The sequence below is a fragment of the Bos grunniens genome, chromosome 10 (assembly GCF_055505025.1).
Source record: "Bos grunniens cultivar Pamir isolate PY7600 chromosome 10, Bosgru_T2T1.0, whole genome shotgun sequence".
Classification (NCBI taxonomy): Eukaryota; Metazoa; Chordata; class Mammalia; order Artiodactyla; family Bovidae; genus Bos; species Bos grunniens.
This window is the reverse complement of record NC_141174.1, coordinates 29,556,281-29,575,394: the sequence shown is the minus strand read 5'-3', so window position 1 is coordinate 29,575,394 and position 19,114 is coordinate 29,556,281. Positions and strand designations below refer to the sequence as shown.

Here is a 19,114-nt window from a genome sequence, read left to right as displayed (position 1 = left end):
TTCGCGACCCCATGGACTGCAGCCCACCAGGCTCCTCCGTCCATGGGATTTTCCAAACAAAAGTACTGGAGTGGGTTGCCATTGCCTTCTCCGAATGCATCTTGACATTACTAGTATTAAGACAGCATTAGAACTGTGAGGGAAAACTTATTGTTCCTTTGTGTTTATAGATTTGATATCCAAAAAAGTTTAGTAATTCATCAGTTAAGAGGCATGAACTTAAGTTATGTGCACATTTGGCTTTGCCAACTACCCAGTGTTTGAATCTTGATACACATTAATATTTTATTTATTGTTGTATCATTTCTTTGCTCAGTTTTGAAACATCGTCATCAGAGCAAGAAATAACCATCAAACAGGTATAGTGGCCAGATAAATGAAAAACAAGCTCAGATTTGTGTGAAGGGAAATTTTTTCAAAGACTAATCTTAGGGTGGTAGTGTAGAGAAAAACACTGATTTTCAAAAATATAGTGATCTACTAATGATAGTAAATTTTATCAAAGCTTACTTGCCATGTCAGACTCAACTGTCTCTGCGTTTTGTTTTTTACTAGCATAAGTTTTTTTAAAAAACTGCTTTGTTTTTCTTCATACTCAGGTACTTCACTGCACAGGCCATATTCATGTATACGATACCAACAGTAACCAATCTCAGTGTGGGTATAAGAAACCACCGATGACGTGCTTGGTGCTGATTTGTGAACCCATTCCTCATCCATCAAATATTGAAATTCCTTTAGACAGCAAGACTTTTCTCAGTCGTCACAGTCTGGATATGAAATTTTCTTATTGTGATGAAAGGTAAGTGAAAATATAACTTGAAATTTTTAATTAGTCCACAAAATTGTTTTAACTGTTGACTATAGTGAAGACTGAAAGCTGGAAGAAAAATAGACCTCTTTAATAAATCTAGTTCTCTAGTTGTGGTGTGTAGGCTTCCTTCCACTTAAGTTGAATACAATCATACATCCTAGAATTTTGTAAGATTAACTTTATAGATTAATTAAACCACATTTATTGAATATTTACTGTGTACCATGCATACTTACTCTAGCAGGTGCTATCCAGTGATTATTAAGATGAGGTTTTTTTTCCTTTAGGTGTTCTAATTTATTTAAAGAAAAAAATAAATATATTTCAGAGACATACAATACATAATTTGAGGAAGGATTACTTCTGGTTGTGGACTAGAAAGGAAAGCCTTTGGTCATCTCCTCATCCTACATATTTTTCCTGAGCAGCTTTATCCTTGCTGATGGTGCTGTTTTGCAGATTTCTATCCATAACTATTTCTACTTAATTGCCAATTTGATATTTTTATCTAGATACATATTCTTCTGTATTATAAACTAAATATTTCCATATCTGACTGAACCACTCCTATCCCAAAACAACTTCAGAAACAGTTTTTCCTCTTACAATACCTGTCATGATTAATATACCAGTGTAGACATATAACTCCAACAAAAATTGGAAAGTCATCCTTAACTTTTCTTTTGCTCACTGATCTACATTCTGTTTCAAAATCTTAATAGATTTACTATGTATGTCTCCTCCATTCCCTCCTTCCACTCTTGCTTTCCTGCCATTGAGTTCTTCAGCTCATTATTACCTTTGGCTTGAACTGTTGCCATTTAAGTCTCCTAACTGCATCTCTGCCAACAGATTTGTGCCCTTTTAATCTCATCCTGGTTTCCAAGAAGTGAACTTCCTAATGTGGAAATCAGATCACGTCTTGTGAAAATGCCTCATTGCTTCCCTTCATCTTCACACACAAACTTTTGTTTATAAAAAATATTAGAAGGGTAGGAGATTTTTATTTATCAAAAGAAGACATGCGTTTTGAAAAGCTGAAAGAAAAATAGACCTGTTTAATAAATCTAAACTTCTTAGCGTGGCAAGGAAAGATATTTATGATCTGGCCCCTGCTGACTTCTCCCCCCAATTTTTTTTTTTTTTTTGAGGAGACTTTTATTTTTGACTGCTAGGCCTTTGTTGAGGTGCACGGCCTTCTCGTGTATGTAGGCTTAGTTGCCCTGTGGCATGTGGGATGTGACCAGGGATCAAACCCGTGTCCCTGCTTTGGATGGTGAGTTCTTTACCATTGGACTGCCATGGACGTTCCTGATTTCCCCAAATTAATCAGGAGGGTGGGAAGACCCTTCTGATGTGGCCCTTAATGTTCTACTTCCAGAGAACTCCACATGCTATTTTGTTGTCTTAGTACAGTGATAGTTTTCTTAACTCCAAACACAAACTTAAAAAAGCCACTGTTCCTTATATGTGGTCTGTCATAGCCTTTTTTCTGTTTTGTAATTATTTGCTTGCTTGTCCCATTTTTTACTGTAAAACTGTAACATAGTGGCTGAAGGCATAGGTTTTGTAACTAGACTACTAAATGCTGACTTTGCTGCCTATATCCAGATGATCTTAGACACATTTCTACTTTTCTTTGAGCATCAGTTTGTCACAGTATAATACATGTATTTGTATTATCTTAAAATTGAACATTATACAAGAAAATTGATTTTAAGCCCTATCCTAAGCTGAGCTAAGTCACTTTAGTTGTGTCCGACTCTGTGTGACCCCATAGATGGCAGCCCACCAGGCTCCCCCATACCTGGAATTCTCCAGGCAAAAACACTGGAGTGGATTGCCATTTCCTTCTCCAAAGCAAGAAAGTGAAAAGTCAAAGTGAAGTCACTCAGTCGTGTCCGACTCTTAGCGACCCCATGGACTGCAGCCTACCAGGCTCCTCCGTCCATGGGATTTTCCAGGCAAGAGTACTGGAGTGGGCCCCATTGCCTTCTCCTACTGGGCGGGAAAATATGACAAAGCACTGGCTTTGGAATCACATCATTCTTGATTCAATCCTGGCTTGTAGTCCTGGTACTTATAGTGTGGCCTGGGTGTTAGAACTTAGCTGTTTTAAATCTCATCTTCCTTATCTGTTAAATAAGAAAGAAAGACAAGAAAGGGAAGTTGCTCAGTCATGTCTGACTCTTTGCAACCCCATGGACTGTAGCCCACCAGCCTCCTCCGTCCATGGGATTTTCCAGGTGAGAGTACTAAAGTGGGTTGCCATTTCCTTCTCCAAATAGGGTCATGCTTCAGAAGGCTGTGGTAAGGATTTTAAGAGTTTGTTGAGTGCCTAGTGCACATAGTGACTGCTTTACCACTGGGGTTAACTTTAAGAAAAATGAAGACAGAAATGCTAAGACATATTTTATGGTGTTTGGTGCCAGTATTTATATCAATGCATGATAGAACAGATATTGCCCATCCTTCTTTAGAAACTATTTTTATGTTTTTGAACTCAATATATAAAGTATAGGGGTGGGTTGGGAAGAAAGGAAAGTGATGGAGTTAGAATGATAATGAAAGGGAGTGACACTGCCCTTCTGGTTATATCAGAAAGTTAGCAAAATGGTTGTGATAGAGAGCTAAAAGCAGCCTGCTTAGAGACCAACCAAGTAAGATTTTGAGTCTGACCAGGAGATAGATGTTTTCTGGTTACTCTTTTCAGAACTTCTCACAGCTATACCCATTAAGAACCAACGTGGAAAAAATTTTGCTCATTATTGAGGAATTCTAACATATCAGACTTCTTACATCTAAAATATCCCACAAATAACTATTATTAATTGTACTAATTTCCATTTGTAATCATTCAAACATTTGAGTAGCTACTATGTTTGTGGCACAATAACATATTGAGGTAGAAATGAAGCTTAATATTAAATAGTTCCTGCCCCATGATACTTAAAACAAATGAATTGTGTACTGCATAGTTGGTTTAGATTATAGGTTTATAGTCCATTACAAACACTTTTTGGTTAAATTTTCCTGACCACTCCTCCCCCTTTTGGTATAAAAAGCTAATGTTAAATTAACTTTACCTTTCTCCCTCAAATATGAATAAAAATGACCTTCTAGGAAACCATGTTGTTATATTTTGACATCCTTTGTCCCTTAGTGATAGTGGTACCTCAACTCAGATTGAGAAGCACTGATTGACGTCTGATTAAATCAAAGCTCCTTAACATGATATACAAAAATGAAAGTGAAGTCACTCAGTCGTGTCTGACTCTTTGCGACCCCATGGACGGTAGCCTACCAGGCTCCGCGACCCATGGGATTTTCCAGGCAAGAATGCTGGAGTGGGCTGCCATTTCCTTCTCCAGGGGATCTTCCCAACCTAGGGATTGAACCTGGGTCTCCTGCGTTGCAGACAGACGCTTTACCGTCTGAGCCGCTAGGGAAACCAAAAGCTCTCATTAATCTGATTCTCCTGCCTACTTCTGCAGCCTTACCTCCCCACTAGCCTGCCTGTACAATGTCAAGCATTTTCTTATCTCTGTCTTTGCTTTTAGTGTACTTTCTTCCCCAAATAATTTACTCTCTCTTCGACTCTCTTCTATACTCAACTCATAAGTCTCCTATAAGAAGCTGTCCCTCATCCCCATGATTCCTTATCATGGACAGGGGTGGTTCCTCTAATTCCTGTAGTATTACTATCACTGCACCTGCCACATAATTTCTTAAGTACTATGGTTAAGTGCACCAGAAAATTCACCATAGGTTGAGTTTTTTTTGCCTTTGCATTTTCATATCTAGAACAATGCCAGGCACATATGAGAATATTAAGGTTTAAATAATTAAATTTTAATTCCATGAGAATTTTTAAAAATATATAACCCATATAAGACCAATTAAAATTATATTGGTGGCTCAGATGGTAAAGCATCTGCCTGCAATGTGGGAGACCTGGGTTCAATCCCTGGGTCAGGAAGATCCCCTGGAGAAGGAAATGGCAACCCACTCCAGTACTCTTGCCTGGAAAATCCCATGGACGGAGGAGCCTGGTAGGCTACAGTCCATGGGATCCCAGAGAGTTGGACACAACTGAGTGACTTCACTATTAAAGCATAATTAGGACTGTTGTGATTTTTTTTTTTTTAAGCTTTCCTTGTAATGCTGCCACCTAGTGTTGATGTGTTTAGAGATAGCCCTTAGTAAACAAATTTCGATTTTGGCTTAGTTTGCTTTCAGTTCAGTTCAGTTCAGTTCAGTCGCTCAGTCGTGTCCGACTCCTCGCGACCCCATGGACTGCAGCACACCAGGCCTCCCTGTCCATTGCCAACTTTTGGAGTTTACTCAAACTCATGTCCATTGGGTCGGTGATGCCATCCAGCTATCTCATCCTCTGTCATGCCCTTCTCCTCCTGCCCTCAATCTTTCCCAGTATCAGGGTCTTTTCAAATGAGTCAGTTCTTCGCATCAGGTGACCAAAGTATTGAAGTTTCAGCTTCAGCATCAGTCCTTCTGATGAATATTCAGGTCTGATCTCCTTTAGGATGGACTAGTTGGATCTCCTTGCAGTCCAAGGTTGAGTTTGTTTTTTTTTTTTTTTTTTACAAATAAGCTATTTATCTATTTATTTATTTTGGAATAAACTATAGCAGATCTTTCCTTAAGGTGCGACAACAAACAGTATTACTTTTATACATTTCTTTGGATAAAGATACCTCCCCTGTGTGTTTTCTAGAGTTAGTTGGTTTTTTATATTTTTGTATACAGTATATTACATAACTTTTGCTTGAACCTCAGTTAGAAAGTCCTTTGAATTCTAAAGCCTGAGAAATCAAAGAACTTAACTCATCTTTTGCTCCCAGAAGAGGAGAGAATATTTTTGTTAGCATGATACTATTTCTCATGAAATAGGTTCCATTTCAGACTGTGGTTAGAGAGATGCATAAAATATAGTCTGTGTCCAAACTGAACTGCTAAGGAACAGAATGGGTAACTGAATTACTTTCTAGTTCATTTTCAGTTTGATATCACTGTTTCATCTAAGATGAATTTCTATAATTTTTTGTAATTTCAAAAAGTAAGTACAAGAGCATCTTCCCAAACCAACATAATAAGAATTTATTTAGTTCCCATATTAAAATTTTATCATAGATATTGATCCCCCAAGGTGTGAAGCCTTGCCTAGGAGAACTGTCACATAAAGAATCTGATTTTATACGTATACACACAAAAAGAATCTGGTTTTATGGTAAAAATAATGTTATGGGTTTAGTGTATATTTTAAATATCATTAACTGCCTTTGAAGCTTTTATCATTTAATTTAGCAGTCCTTCATAACTATTATATTAATTAATTGCCTTATTACCAAAAGTATGTACAATAAAATATGATAAAGTAGGTAACAAGTTTGGGTGAAGGAGATAGAAGGGTTAAGCAGCAGGGTGAACCCTTGGAGCTTAAAGGAATGCATGGTGCTGCATTTAGTATCTGTAGACTTACTAAAGGTGAGGTATAAGTTTATTCAAACCAAGAAGAATGCTCTTTATTTTTGAAAATTCAATTATCCATAAGATTAATGCATAGCAGATACTCCGAAGAAGCAAAATTGTATTCATTAGTTAGTTTATGTCAGTTTTATTCTTATATTTTTTACTTAACAGAATTACAGAATTGATGGGATATGAGCCAGAAGAACTTTTGGGCCGCTCAATTTATGAATATTATCATGCCTTGGACTCTGACCATCTGACCAAAACTCATCATGATAGTAAGTATAGACATTCTAATTATTTAACTGTTGCAATTTCTACTGTTTGGTTGTATATCTGACTAATCTTCCTAGACCAAACACTTGAATAAACCTCTTCTTAAGTAATCTAGATCATTAAATCTTTGTTTCATATTTGTTATAACTAATACCAGTTAAAGCAGAATCATTTGATAATATATAAAACTACCCTGGCATTTTACAAAGACAAAAAATAACAGACTATTATAGTATCATTTTCAGAACTCATGGCTAAGTATTAAGAACAGTTAACACAAAGAAGGCACTCAGAAAGTAACTGTTCAATGGATTAATGAATATGAATATGATCAACATCATGCACAGTTAGTAGAAATAAGAACCTTGACATAAGATGTAATTCTCAGTTTTACTCATATGAATGTTATTTGAAGACCGCGTGATAAGTAAAACTTTGGAATTTCTCACTGGCCTGTTTAATCTGTCCCTAAATATGACTTCCCAATGTGATTGGGGATGCCTGAATGTCACTGAGTTAGCATGATTAGCCTTGAACTATAGAATGGGCCTAAGTCTGCAGTCAGGGTCTCAATACTCCATGATAACATCATCATGTTTATCTAGTACTTCTTCCAAATCAATAATTAAGATTGCCTACATTGCCAGAAGACTTTAGCATACCAACTGAAATTCACATATGCTAGCACAACTATAGCAGGAAACTATAGTAGGAATTTAAGGAACTGGTAGCAGTGCCCCTTTCTTAAATGTTCTCAGTAGAATTAGTTATTCATTCTTTAATATTTCTGATATGTTCAACATGTAAGTTGTTAAAGGAGTTTTAGTCACTGCTGTCCTTCATTCCTGGCTTTCATCTTATTTAAAGTGAAGGTTGGCAAGAAAGGAGTGTATTTGGGGGATTAGAATGGAATAGGTACTTTTTCAGCTGTCCTGGGGTGTTTTCACTGTTTCTTAATTTAAACAGTTACAACTGATTAAACATTTCTCTTTTTTTCTAAAACAGTGATCAACATTCTGCATTTATTCATTCAATTGAAAATTTGAAGTTATTTTCTCTACATGACACTTTTTTCCTTTTCACTCCTAGTGTTTACTAAAGGACAAGTCACAACAGGACAGTACAGAATGCTTGCCAAAAGAGGTGGATATGTCTGGATAGAAACTCAAGCAACTGTCATATATAACACTAAGAACTCTCAGCCCCAGTGCATTGTATGTGTAAATTATGTTGTGAGGTAAGCTTGGAAAATAAATATTTGGGGGCAGCAAGTAGTAAGTCTTTGAATGCTCTTTTCTTTTATAGAAAAGATTATAAATGATAACTGAATTTTCACGTTTCTACCCAATTACTGTTTTCAGTATTCTGAGTTTCTAAGCCAGCTATCTTTCACTGATTCCACTAATTACCATCAGTAGCTAGTCATCCCCATCCTTTCTACTCCCATTTAAAAAAAGACCTTGAAAAAATACCACATCTCTGATGGATTAGTTTGTTCTAGTCATACAGCTATCATCATAAATTATCTCAAGGCAACTATATTATTTTTATAAAAAGAATTCTGGCCCTGGAATAGTTAGGTTTGTGTCATAGCTTTGTCCCTCATTAATTCCATGACTTGGGGAAATCTCATTTCTCTGAATTTCATCCATTTAGGAGAGATAATAAAACTTACCTCAAAAGGTTAAAATGAGGATTAAGTTAAATTATTTGTGAGATTACTATAAAAGGCTGTATGGTGGGACCCATGACTCTTGTGTATTCATGAACTCTTCTCTTAGTGGACTGGCTTGTGAATATTGTGGCTATCAAATTTCAGCTTGTTGACCTCTGTGACACAAACCTCCTCCATTTTAGAAATTATCACTTTGTATTTTAATCGTTTGCACACCTACTTTCACATTGGATTTTACACTGCCTAAAGCAAGGGTTAGATATTTTGAACTTTGAATCCTCAGTTCATTTAGTAAACACTTAAAGTTTGTTGATTAAAGCAGCAGTGGTTCAGTGGTAAAGAATCCGCTTGAGGATACAGGAGACCCTAGTTTGATCCCTGGGTCAGGAACATCCCCTGGAAAAGGAAATGGCAATCCACTCCAGGATTCTTTTCTGGGAAATCCCATGGATAGAGGAACCTGGTGGACTACAGTCCATTGGGTTGCAAAAGGGTCAGACATGACTTGGCAACTAAACAACAACAAAATTAAGCGAAACATGAAGATGGAGCTGTTGTTCATCATCCCTCTTCAACTCTATCCTATAGGTGGTATCACAGATCATTTTCTTACCACCATGGAAAAAACAGTGCCCCTCTGCGAAGGACCTTTGTCATTTATATCTTAATATTCTAGGACCATCCTTAGATCATGCTTCATATATTAGTGTCCAAGAGTTCTGTGTTAATTTCATTCCATGTGGGCACAAAAGATCTGTTTATTGTCCTACATGTACTTGACTATTATATTTCTTTGTCACTACCAATCTTCTCAAAGGGATAGCTGAAATTTCTTAATTGAAATTAATCAAATTTTTGAATTATCTTGTATTGTGAATTTTAATATAATAGGTCTTTATTTCATATTGGGATTTTAAACCCTGAACATGACCAGGTAGGCATGAGAGATGTTTTAAGCATCCTTCCATAAAGCAGAATTTTGAATTTTTTTGAGACATTTCAGAGTCCTTCTCCTCCAACATTGTGTCAAGTGGTCATTTAAGAATTACTAATCTCTCTTTTTTGACAGTGGTATTATTCAGCACGACTTGATTTTCTCCCTTCAACAAACAGAATGTGTTCTCAAACCAGTTGAATCTTCAGACATGAAAATGACTCAGCTATTCACCAAAGTTGAATCAGAAGATACAAGCAGTCTCTTTGATAAACTTAAGAAGGAGCCTGATGCTTTAACTTTGCTGGCCCCAGCTGCTGGAGACACAATCATATCTTTAGATTTTGGCAGCAATGGTGGGTCTTTAGTTATTTTGTTAATTGCCTAAACTTTACCATTTGTTGTTGATAATCATTTGGACATTGTGGCCTTGGGCCCTGTGATTTGGAGATGATGCTTCAATATCTTTAGGGCATCTCTCCTTCCTGCTTCTGACTGCTCTCAGCTGCTCTCTTTCTGTACCCTGCTGCCATGTTTTCTGCACAAGTGGACAGCTATATGCAGCAGCCATAAGTTGAGCTAAAGAATAAATAAGGAGTCGTACCATAATATCACATATTGAAAAAGAAAACTAATTTCAAACTAGGTTAAACTTTAATGAATAAAAGGTATGAGAAGGTTGGAATGCAGGGGTTTTTAGGCTATATAGATTACAGAAGTTGTCAGTAGTGGATTGGTAGGATAACTCAGACCCACAGTTATACCATAGTATCTGCAGACTTTTAGATTAAGTAAAATTTGGTAACATTTTTGTTACTTAAGTCAACTAGACAAACCTTTTGTAAGAGGGGGCATAAATTTCTGTATATGTTAAAATCTAGGTAATCTTTAAATTGATTTTTCCCCTACAGACACAGAGACTGATGACCAACAACTTGAGGAAGTTCCATTGTATAATGATGTAATGCTCCCCTCATCTAATGAGAAATTGCAGAATATAAATTTGGCAATGTCTCCATTACCTGCCTCTGAAACTCCAAAGCCACTTAGAAGTAGTGCTGACCCTGCACTCAACCAAGAAGTTGCATTAAAGTTAGAACCAAATCCAGAGTCACTGGAACTTTCTTTTACCATGCCCCAGATTCAAGATCAGCCAGCTAGTCCTTCTGATGGAAGCACCAGACAAAGTTCACCTGAGGTAGGTGTCATAATATAATTAGAAAAGGATAACTTATAGATTTTAATGTTTGGGGATGTATTTGTAGATTTGAACCACGTGTCATAGTTTTGTTTGTGTGACTTTTAGCACTTTTAAAATTACTGCAAAAGCTATGCCTACCTTTGACCTCAGGCTCATGTTTCAGGCTCAAAAACAGGAATGTGGGAAGGAGATGCCTTAACATAAGGCAAAAGGTAAAACATACATTGCTCCTCTGTGTATTTAATATCAGCAGGACAATAAAAGTCTTGAATTTAGACATCCACAGAGGGCAATACTGTGTGCTTATGACTGCTCCAAGCCCATTCATATTACCCGTTGAGTTCGAGAATTATCTAGTAGCAAAGGGCTTTGCCCAGTTTAGTACAATTTCCATCACTGTATTGACATTCTGTGTAAGTATTATATGAAAATACCAAGTCTTACCCAGAGTAAAAGCTTTATATTAAATTTAAGTTCTGTCTTGATATTAGTTTTCTCATATACAGAATAAAAACAATCTTTAAGGGCTAGCTGGGCCAAGACTGAAGGTATCAAATAGGGCTCTATATCCCAATCTAGACATACTTGATTTCAGAGCTTCTTATGTCTAAAAACATGCTCATGGACGGGGACTACTCATATTTGAGTATTATGAGTTGATAAATGAGGCTCAAGTAAGCCTTTACAAGTGATACATTATTTTACATTAAATACTTATTCATTCAAACTGGTAAGCTAAAAGTAGCAGATCTGACATGTCATAGCCTTTCAGAGAATGTATCTATTCTCTGGGGGCTCAGTTTTGTCTAGCACAAAAATGTTGGAATCATTTTGTTTTTAATCCAACCAAAATAAATCTAACAAAAATGTTAAGATGAGGAAGGCAAAAGTTTATGCTTAGAATATACAGCTATTGTTTTTTGGTTAGAATTCTTGCTGAAAACTAAACTAGTACTACGTTCATTAAGGGGAATACAAGTAAAGAACTTCAGTCTGCAGCCCTGTCCCTACTCCAGCCCCCAGATTTGCTGTGCGATTTTTAGGTAGATCACTATAGCAACGTGGCCTCAGTACACAGCTAGATTCCAGTGAGTGTATCATCTAGGTATTGGCCAGCTAGGCACCCTTGGGAGTTGAACTATTAGGTGAGTTTTATTCTTTAGAATAAGCAGATAAACACATCTTTTAATTTTATAAATGATGTTATGCACAGTTAGAAATGATTATACTGACAAAATTATAAGTGTAAGTTCAAAAATTTAATTTCTCACTAGTTAGATAATTTGATAGAAGAGAAGAGTTCTGTTGTGTATTCTCTGAGATCAGGTTTGCAAATTCTAACAACTAGCAAAACATTTATGCAAGCTTCCTCAGAGAAAAGTAAAATATATTAATTCTTTTTACAGCCTAACAGTCCCAGTGAATATTGTTTTGATGTGGATAGTGATATGGTTAATGAATTCAAGTTGGAATTGGTAGAGAAACTTTTTGCTGAAGATACAGAAGCAAAGAACCCATTTTCCACTCAGGTATATAAACTTGTTTATTATATATATTTTCTATTAAAATTTATTCTCAAGTGGCTGTGGGTTTAACTTATTTTTGCTTCATAAGGTATGGCCATTGTAAAAACTCATGTATCTTGTTTTAAAGGACACTGATTTAGACTTGGAGATGTTAGCTCCTTATATCCCAATGGATGATGACTTCCAGTTACGTTCCTTCGATCAGTTGTCACCACTGGAAAACAGTTCTACAAGTCCTCAGAGTGCAAGCACAAATACAGTATTCCAGCCCACTCAAATGCAAGAACCTCCTATAGCCACCGTCACTACCACAGCCACCAGTGATGAATTGAAAACAGTGACAAAAGATGGTATGGAAGACATTAAAATACTGATTGCATTTCCATCTCCTCCCCACGTACCTAAAGAACCTCCTTGTGCCACAACGTCACCATATAGTGATACTGGAAGTCGGACAGCCTCACCCAACAGAGCAGGAAAAGGAGTCATAGAACAGACAGAAAAATCTCATCCAAGAAGCCCTAATGTGTTATCTGTCGCTTTGAGTCAAAGGTATTTATATGTAACATTAAACTTATAGTTTGGTCATTATTCTTAAGGAAATGTGTATGATGGTAAATTATTTTTAAACATAGCAAACTTTTTCATATTTATACTTTAAGGAACATAAAATTGACATAACAAATTCTGAACTTAAGCACTCAAAAAATTGTTTCTAAATTAGCTTATGTATTACTTTATAGTCACATCACTTATCTAAATGTAGGAATAGGAGGTCTTCTAATACCTCTAAAAATAAAATCCAGCCAGTAAGTTCTATAAATGTATAAAAACTGGCCCAGTTTCTTGCAATTGCTTAAATCAGACTAGTTAACTATCCTCTCGGAGCTCTTTTTAAGCTTACCTGAAGAAAAGGTAACACACATCCCAACTTAAGTGTGTGTGTTAGTTGCCCAGTTGTATCCAACTCTTTCCAACCCCATGGACTGGAGCCCACCAGGCTCCTCTGTCCATGGAATTCTCCAGACAAGAATACTAGAGTGGATAGCCGTTTCCTTCTCCAGGGGATCTCCCAACCAGGGACCAAACCCACATTGCAGGCAGATTCTTTACCATCTGAGCCACCAGGGAAGCCATTCCAACTTAAAAGTATTAATAATTCTCCATTCCAAATTGAACTTGATGGTCTTCAGTCCTCAGCATTCAATACAGATACTTAATAAGCATTTAAAACTTTTGGATGTATAGTTACAGCTATATTTATACACACACATATATAGACAGATAACTAGTAGATAGATAACTATGTAGTTATATATAACCATATTATAACTACTGCATTTTGTTTTTCCTTTTCATTTGTAGAACACTAGCTATATCACAGATTAAATAGGTTGGTTTTTGGAGGGTGGTTTGTACTAGGCCTTGGTTGCAGCATGTGGGACCTAGAGATCAAACCCATAGAGTTGGAAATGGATATATTGATAAATACATCCATTGGGTGTGCAGAGTCTTAACTCTTAGACCACCAGGGAAGTCCCTAAGTATTAAAATAGGTTTTTAAGAGGTACAATAGGAATCTAAGCATGTTTTATGACATTGCTTCTATGGAGTTAATTTGAGCAAACATATGGACACCACCAAAATTTTAAGTTATAATTTTGGTGTATGATTTGCAATAGGATTTGCTGTATTTTAACTTTGAGGCTATATAGAGAAAACGAGTCAGTGGGGCAGTGTGTGGGGACAGAAACGATTCCTTCTCCACAGTGCCTAGACTGAGATGTTAATAGCAATAGGAAAAAGCACTGCCATAGCCAGAGCTTATGGCTTTTTCTCCTGCCCTGCATCACTACTTTGACCTAGAATGCTAGTAGAGACCTTTTCCCGGAACTTGGAAAAGATCTTGCAACTTTAAATTAACAAAGAAGTATTCTACATTACTTTTCTACTGTATCACCAACCAACTTTGGAGCTCCTCTGGGCAATGACAGTGTTACTAATATTTAACTCAGTACCTAACATGGAGTACTTGCTTTATAAATGGTTATTGGATGAAGAAAAGAATGAACTTAGCAACAGAATTAGCAGTGATCTGTAATTTAGTTACACAGATGAGATTTTTCAGTTTTCTAAATAAGAAAACCAAAGTCCAACAAACATCTAGTCAAATTAACAATTTTTTTTTTTTACATTAGTTCCAGTACAGTATGCACTAAACACTTTAAGAAATGAATTTACCTTTCAGAACTATATGGAAGCTTTTTCTTTACTACCTCTCTTGGTAATTTGAAAAAATCAAAGTGCTGTATCAAACCAGACAACTTGAAGTTTTAAAGATCGAAAATAACTATTAAAAGTACTACTAAGATGATATTTACATGATAGACTGAGTTATCCTTAATAAAGATAACATGTATATAAAAATTAAAATATGCCTGTCTGTATATTGAAGGTTTTATAGAATTTTTTAAGAATGCAAAACAAGACTGCATGTAGGAGAGCAGTTAGAGTAGTACCTCACTTACCCATACGCCATTCTCAACTAGATGAACAGAGCAAGGATCTATTATCATTATGTTGGGGTTCGGGGTAGGGAGCTGGTTCTTGAAAAGACAAAACATATAACAAAATTGATGTACTTGACACATAAAACAGTTCTTTACTGTTTACTATTAATTTTAGTTGCAGATAGTTCAAGTTTGATAACCAGATCAATACTGAGGGCAAAACAGCTTAGTGGGAAGATCACTGGGAAGGAGAGTGGGTATTAGGAGACCTACAGTGTACTTCCATATTTGCAGCTAATTAGGAACAGAGCAAGTTACCTAACAGGCCTCAATTTTTTCATTTATAAAATATGTATTATATACATGTATTATCTTGGGGACTAGAGCAAAGCTAAAATGAACTAATTAAGATGCAGTGTTTTATAAACAGTGAAAGCATTATTCGAATGTGAAACTGATCTTGTATTACAGTAGTCCCAAGAATATGTATGTACTAGGTGGAATGAAAGGCCACTATTTAACTCTTTAACATCAATTTAGTTCTGTTTACTTCTGTTTTATAAATAGGGTAATGAATAGTTTAGGAAATTTTGTTTTAAAAAATAAGCTTTGACTTTTAGGGCAATAAACTTTAGTATAATCAGGAAAACTTATGTATAACATTATATCCCTTAATGTTGGAAAATAGGCATAATATATTTTGTTTAAAAAGCTAACGGGATATTTTTAAAATAAATAAAACAACCATATTTTTTATTAAAAAATTGTTTGCAGAACTACTGCTCCTGAGGAAGAACTAAATCCAAAGATACTAGCTTTGCAGAATGCTCAGAGAAAGCGAAAAATTGAACATGATGGTTCACTTTTTCAAGCAGTAGGAATTGTAAGTGTGACAGCATGTTTGCTTTTCTATTCTAGCTGATGTGCTATTTCTGAGTTAGATATATAGGTAACTCCTTGTATCTTCCAAATATTAATGGTACATTCTCAGAAGTTACACATTGGTTTCTTTCACTTTGTACATGGTCTTTCTTAAAAGTACAAACATTTAAAGAATACAGTCTCAAAAAATTCCAAACACTAGGGATGTATTTAGAGTAAGTATAGTTCTCCCCTCATTCCACACCCAGTATCATTACCAAGTCTCTTTCTCTTCCCTTTTGGTTACTTTTCCTTCTTACCCACAGAACACAGTCAGTGCTAGTATAAGCCATACCGATATTTTCAGACCAAATTAACTGGAAAGCATTTTTACATAGTTGTCATATGAGTGGCAAATGAATTCATCACAGCAGCATTAAAAAATAGAATTTAAATAACTGAGAGCAGTCTTTAAGAATCCTGCCTATGTATTGTTAGCAAATCTATACTGATTTCAAAGTCCGTGATTTAAAAAAAAAATTCAACATAGTAAAATTGAAATAATTTTACTGTTTTCAGGGAACATTATTACAGCAACCAGATGATCGTGCAACTACCACATCACTTTCTTGGAAACGTGTAAAAGGATGCAAATCTAGTGAACAAAATGGAATGGAGCAAAAGACAATTATTTTAATACCCTCTGGTTAGTTTACTCTTTCTTCCATTAAATATCACAAAGAGAATTAAAGTATATGAAACTTTTATTTAGGAGCTTTACTCCAAGTGAGAGTGATTTCCATTCCTTACCAGGATTAAAAAGTAAGGTTGCATTTTATTTGATCACTAATAGTTTCCAGATGGAACTCTGAATTATCTTCTTTGATCTGTGTCTGTGTGCTATCAATAATGAATAGAAGCTGAAACTTGTATATTTTAATGCCTTTTTCTAAATTGGTTTAAATCACTCCTCTGCACCTTCAAGGTTCTTTTAAACAGTTGTGACATAGCACCAGTAATGCTTGTTTGCACTTTCTTGATTACATAATTGTAGTTTTGCCTAACAGACTAAAAACCCTTCTAGAGCTAACTGGCCTTATTCTCCCCAATACCTAGTGTATAGTTGCTGTTTAATAATATTCATTGATTAGATGAATGAATACTTAGATATATATCTCTTTGTTTTTCAGATTTAGCATGTAGACTGCTGGGGCAATCAATGGATGAGAGTGGACTACCACAGCTGACCAGTTATGATTGTGAAGTTAATGCTCCTATACAAGGCAGCAGAAACCTACTGCAGGGTGAAGAATTACTCAGAGCTTTGGATCAAGTTAACTGAGCTTTTTCATAATCTCATTCCTTTTTTTGGACACTGGTGGCTCATTACCTAAAGCAGTCTATTTATATTTTCTATATCTAATTTTAGAAGCCTGGCTACAAATACTGCACAAACTCGGTTAGTTCAATTTTGATCCCCTTTCTACTTAATTTACATTAATGCTCTTTTTTAGTATGTTCTTTAATGCCAGATCACACACAGCACATTTTCATAGTTCTTCGGTATTTAAACCATTGCATTGCAGTAGCATCATTTTTAAAATGCACCTTTTTATTTATTTATTTTGGGCTAGGGAGTTTGTCCCTTATCGAATTATTTTTAATAAGATGCCAATATAATTTTTTTAAGAAGGCTGTAACCTTTCATCATGATGAGTTTAAAAAATTTTTACTCAGTTTTTTCACATTTTACATAAACAATAATGATTTGCCAGCAGTACATGGTAGCCGCAATTGCACAATATATTTTCTTAAAAAAATACCAGCAGTTACTCATGCAATATATTCTGCATTTATAAAACTAGTTTTTAAGAAGAAATTTTTTTTGGCCTATGAAATTATTAAACCTGGAACATGACATTGTTAATCATATAATAATGATTCTTAAATGCTTGTATGATTTATTATTTAAATGGGTAAAGCCATTTACATGATATAGAAAGATATACATATATCTGGAAGGTATGTGGCATTTATTTGGATAAAATTCTCAATTCAGAGAAATGATTTGATGTTTCTGTAGTCACTTTGCCAGCTCAAAAGAAGACAATACCCTATCTGTAGTTGTGGAAGTTTATGCTAATATTGTGTAATTGATATTAAACCTAAATGTTCTGCCCACCCTGTTGGTATAAAGGTATTTTGAGCAGATTGTGAACAACAAAAAAAAATCATGCTTTGTTAGCAAAATTGCCTAGTAATGTTAATTTGCTCAAAATTTGATGTTTGGTTTTATGCACTTTGTCGCTATTAACATCCTTCTGTTTTCATATAGATTTCAATAATTGAGTAATTTTAGAAGCATTATTTTAGAAATATATAGTTGTCACAGTAAACATCTTGTTTTTCTATGTGCATTGTACAAATTTTTCATTCCTTTTGCTCTTTGTGGTTGGATCTTCTAACACTAACTGTATTGTTTTGTTACATCAAATAAACATCTTCTGTGGACCAGGCCCACTTTGACCAGCTTTTATGTTAAAATAATATTTGTTTCAACACATCCAACTCATAAAATTGTTTACCGACAGTTTAAGTATTTTATATTACATTATTCTTGCTATTTCTACATTTACCCTATTGCCATCACTTTAATTTATACTGTGTCCCTAACTGTAATGTTAAATAATAGCAAACCATAATATTCCACTGTAAAAAATATGCTTTTAGAAAACTGTCATTTATGAATTTATGGACCTTTAATTTATTAAAGTAAAACAAAATTTTAATGTTTAATATGAATGGGATGAATGAAACAAATCCTTAACATTATAGTTACATAATTTTGTAGGGGTTAGAAGTTCTTTGTTCTATTTTCACTCACCAATCTATTTTCACTCACAGATGAAGCTATTTAGACCTTGAGTGATAAAGGATTTGTCCAAGCCTTAAGGGTAATAAATGGCAGACCAAAGATTTAAACTTAGGTCTTCTGACTCTTAATATGAAACCAGAAAAACCTTGCTTTGTTTCTGCGTTAATGATACTGTATGTTTTAAAATTCTTTAATAGCTTTATATTCATTTTCCATTTTAAAAATAGCATTTTTTTATTGTAAAAGTAATACATTCTCACTTAAAATTTTAAAACTCAGCACAAAAAGATATAACAAACAGTGAATCCTTTCTCCTAAAATTAACAACAGATTATTTTTATGGATAAAGTAAATACATACAGAGCCTTAGGCCCAGTATACTGAGGTTACAGGAACAACCTGAATAAAATTAAGCCACAGACCTTAAGTGTCTGTTTTTAATCGTAGAATGAAGAAAATGTGATTACAATTACATGAAAGTTTGGGAACAAATGTTTACTAAGACTCATATTTCACTGTAAATACTATGATCCAAAGTGCTTCTGAATTTAATTACAGATAGTACTGGAGGTGGTATTTTAGAATAAAGTAGTTGCTTAATATTCCCAGTTGAAATTTAAAAATTCTCATTTTGGTAGCAAATTAAGCTGAAATCTAGAAGTTTATCATTTTCAAGTATTAGTAACGGTCAGATCTGTAATGACCAAGAGTAGGAAAATGACTTTTGGGAGCAAGGGTTTAGATGAGAAAGCCACTTTAAAGGACAGTGCAGCTGGAAGAAAACAAGTATCCACCCCTCTCATTCAGAAAACAAGTATCCACCCCTCTCATTCAGAAAACAAGCCCCCTGGAGTGCTTGAAGCTGTTTTAAATAGCAGAACCAGTCCTTCCTCCAGCAGTGTACCAGCCTCTTTGAGACCATCACAAATGTCTTTATAATGTCTTCATCTAA

At 35.1% G+C, this 19,114-nt stretch overlaps 1 protein-coding gene and 1 long non-coding RNA gene across 3 annotated transcripts in view; one reads left to right on the top strand and one right to left on the bottom strand.

Annotated features, from left to right (window-relative positions):
• The window catches only part of HIF1A (hypoxia inducible factor 1 subunit alpha), a 44,708-nt gene extending 26,905 nt beyond the window's left edge, over window positions 1-17,803 (top strand). For both annotated transcript variants that reach the window (XM_086320366.1, XM_086320365.1), the window contains exons 6-15: window positions 600-802; window positions 6,476-6,582; window positions 7,670-7,817; window positions 9,325-9,545; window positions 10,101-10,387; window positions 11,797-11,919; window positions 12,044-12,468; window positions 15,201-15,309; window positions 15,867-15,993; window positions 16,478-17,803. In XM_086320366.1, the coding sequence (XP_086176492.1) occupies window positions 600-802; window positions 6,476-6,582; window positions 7,670-7,817; window positions 9,325-9,545; window positions 10,101-10,387; window positions 11,797-11,919; window positions 12,044-12,468; window positions 15,201-15,309; window positions 15,867-15,993; window positions 16,478-16,629 (1,902 nt within the window). In that variant the 3' untranslated portion in view covers window positions 16,630-17,803. The remainder of the gene's footprint in view (window positions 1-599; window positions 803-6,475; window positions 6,583-7,669; window positions 7,818-9,324; window positions 9,546-10,100; window positions 10,388-11,796; window positions 11,920-12,043; window positions 12,469-15,200; window positions 15,310-15,866; window positions 15,994-16,477) is intronic.
• Window positions 1-19,114, bottom strand: part of LOC147364220 (uncharacterized) — a 28,523-nt gene that overhangs the window by 7,862 nt on the left and 1,547 nt on the right. The gene's annotated exons all lie outside the window — the stretch shown is intronic.